This window comes from Jatropha curcas, chromosome 4 (genome assembly GCF_041381405.1).
Source record: "Jatropha curcas cultivar XTBG-Jc1 chromosome 4, XTBG_Jcur_1.0, whole genome shotgun sequence".
NCBI classification, from domain to species: Eukaryota; Viridiplantae; Streptophyta; class Magnoliopsida; order Malpighiales; family Euphorbiaceae; genus Jatropha; species Jatropha curcas.
The window spans coordinates 25,283,502-25,285,871 of record NC_143154.1 but is presented as its reverse complement, the minus strand read 5'-3'; the positions used below and the strand labels follow the sequence as shown (position 1 = coordinate 25,285,871).

At 32.8% G+C, this 2,370-nt stretch overlaps 1 protein-coding gene across 1 annotated transcript; it reads left to right on the top strand.

The window, feature by feature from the left end:
- Positions 1-246: 246 nt before the first annotated feature.
- LOC105648206 (transcription factor MYB3) lies at positions 247-1,641 on the top strand. Its single transcript, XM_012234522.4, has 3 exons — positions 247-493; positions 632-761; positions 878-1,641. The coding sequence occupies exons 1-3, from the start codon at positions 364-366 to the stop codon at positions 1,320-1,322; spliced, it is 705 nt and encodes a 234-aa protein (XP_012089912.1). The 5' UTR covers positions 247-363; the 3' UTR covers positions 1,323-1,641.
- Positions 1,642-2,370: the final 729 nt, after the last annotated feature.

The window sequence follows — 2,370 nt, the reverse complement described above, 5'->3', positions numbered from 1 at the left end:
CTATGCAGTAAATAGAGCACTAATAACTCTAATTTGACATATAAGCTAAGAAAGAGACAGATACTTAACAGTAAAACAAAATAGAAGAAGATAAAAAGAAAGACTAAATCTAAATCCAGTCACACTGTAGGGCATTTGCGACCCACCTCACCTAAACACGAAAAACCACCAGTCAAAGTCAACCGTCTCGTCTTTCTCCAACTACACTATATATCACTATAAATGCTTTCGGTGTCTTTTGAATGAAACTTGTTTCACTCTTTTCTCCTTCCTCCAATTCTTTTAATTTCTCTGCAATTATTCTTGGAGCTTCAAACAGAGAAAGAGAGAATCAAATTAATTAAGAAAGAAAGAAAGAAAGAAATGAGAAAACCTTGCTGTGATAAAGAAGGCAACAATAAAGGAGCTTGGTCTAAACAAGAAGACCAAATACTCATTGATTATATTAAAACTCATGGCGAAGGTTGCTGGCGTTCTCTCCCTAAGGCTGCAGGTATTTTGATACATATATATTTATACATGTATTTATCTATACGTATTTATATATGTATTTATCTATGTGTTCATATATGTGTCTACGCGCCTGCGCGTGCTAGTTAATTACCCTGATGGGTTTTTAATTATTGATTAGGATTGCACCGTTGTGGCAAAAGTTGTAGGCTGAGATGGATAAATTATCTTAGACCTGATATTAAAAGAGGCAACTTTGGTCAAGATGAAGAAGATCTCATTATTAAACTTCATGCTCTTCTTGGCAACAGGTACTACTCTTTTTGTCTTTTGGGTGTAATGGAAAGTGAAAATGGATTGAATTGTTGATTTTCTGTATTACGATATTGACACTTTAATAGTGTTGTGTTGATTTGTGGTGTTTTAGGTGGTCATTGATAGCTGGAAGATTACCAGGAAGGACAGACAATGAAGTGAAGAACTATTGGAATTCTCATTTAAGGAAAAAGCTAATGAAAATGGGAATTGACCCTAACAATCATCGTCTTAACCAAATTCTTCCTCGTCCTCCTCAACCAGACCATCTTTCTAATTCTAATACTCCTACTCTTGATGTTGTTCATTCATGTAAACCCAACAAAGAATCCTGTAATAATAATGTCGATGGGGTTTCTGATGATGCAGCAAGTTCTCTCGAGGAAGACGAAACTACTACTACTACTGCTTCTTTTGACCTAAATCTTGATCTCACCATTGCTGCTCCTTCTCCTACTCATATTACAACTATACAGTCCAGGCCGGACAATTGCAAAATGACTTCATTTAATGAAGTAGAAACTGAAACTTCGCCTTCCTTGCTTCTCTTCTTATGAGGCAATCTTGGCCAATTACTGCTTAGGATTCTGATAAGTAGCCTATTTTTAATGGGTTTTAAAGAAATAATAGATATAAATTAGAGATTGGCTGATTAGCTTTATCATGAAAATTCGACTAATGTGTTTTATGTACAGATTAAAACATATGCAGCTGTATTAATTTGAGCTGCAACTGTGTGTGACAGATATAGATTGAAGCTAATTAGTGCAGAAGATTAGCTATAGAAAATAATCATGATTTGAAAGGGGAAGCTGTCTCTATATATTGTATTTTTGAATAGGCAAAATTAAAACTAATATATTAGTTATTATATAACATTTGTCTCTATTGCTTAATTTCTCTTTAATTTCATACAAATATTTATGCGCGAGTATATAGTCTTTTAAAATAAAATTTTTTAATCGGCAAAGACATTTAAATTTTATTAAATTTGAAAAAATTGAAATAGCCAGAAAGAGCTTAACAAGCTGGATGTCTACACTCAGGCCATTAAGCTTATGCAATATACCCTTTCAAAATTACCATCTCCTTTGCTTTTTCTTTCTTCCTTTCTTTTCTTTTGCATGCATGATGCTTGTGAAATATTAATGCTGAACACGTGAAGATGTATTCATGTTTAACATAAAAATGATATTATTTCCTACATTGATAATCAATGTTTCAATATTTCAGAAATCATTCTATACATTAAACATTAACTTGATACGAATTAAGAACAGGTAATGGCATTTTTTTGAGGGACAGGTAGATTGGCATTTTGGATTATCTAAATCTGTGAGAGTTTCCATTTCATGTTTGCAATTGAGCACCTCAATGAAAATACATCTATTCAAGACCTAAATTTTAAAATTAAAGGAGATAATATACTATGACTATAAATAAGTTTAAAAATCTTTGCTCAAATGATATACGATAGAGAAATTGGATCATCCCTCGATGGTGGCTAGACAATTTTTGGATGCAGATTCTGTTGGGGCTATCGATCTCGAGTGATAGCTTAAGGACTTAATACCTTTCATTATAATTGAGAAAAATGATATGCAA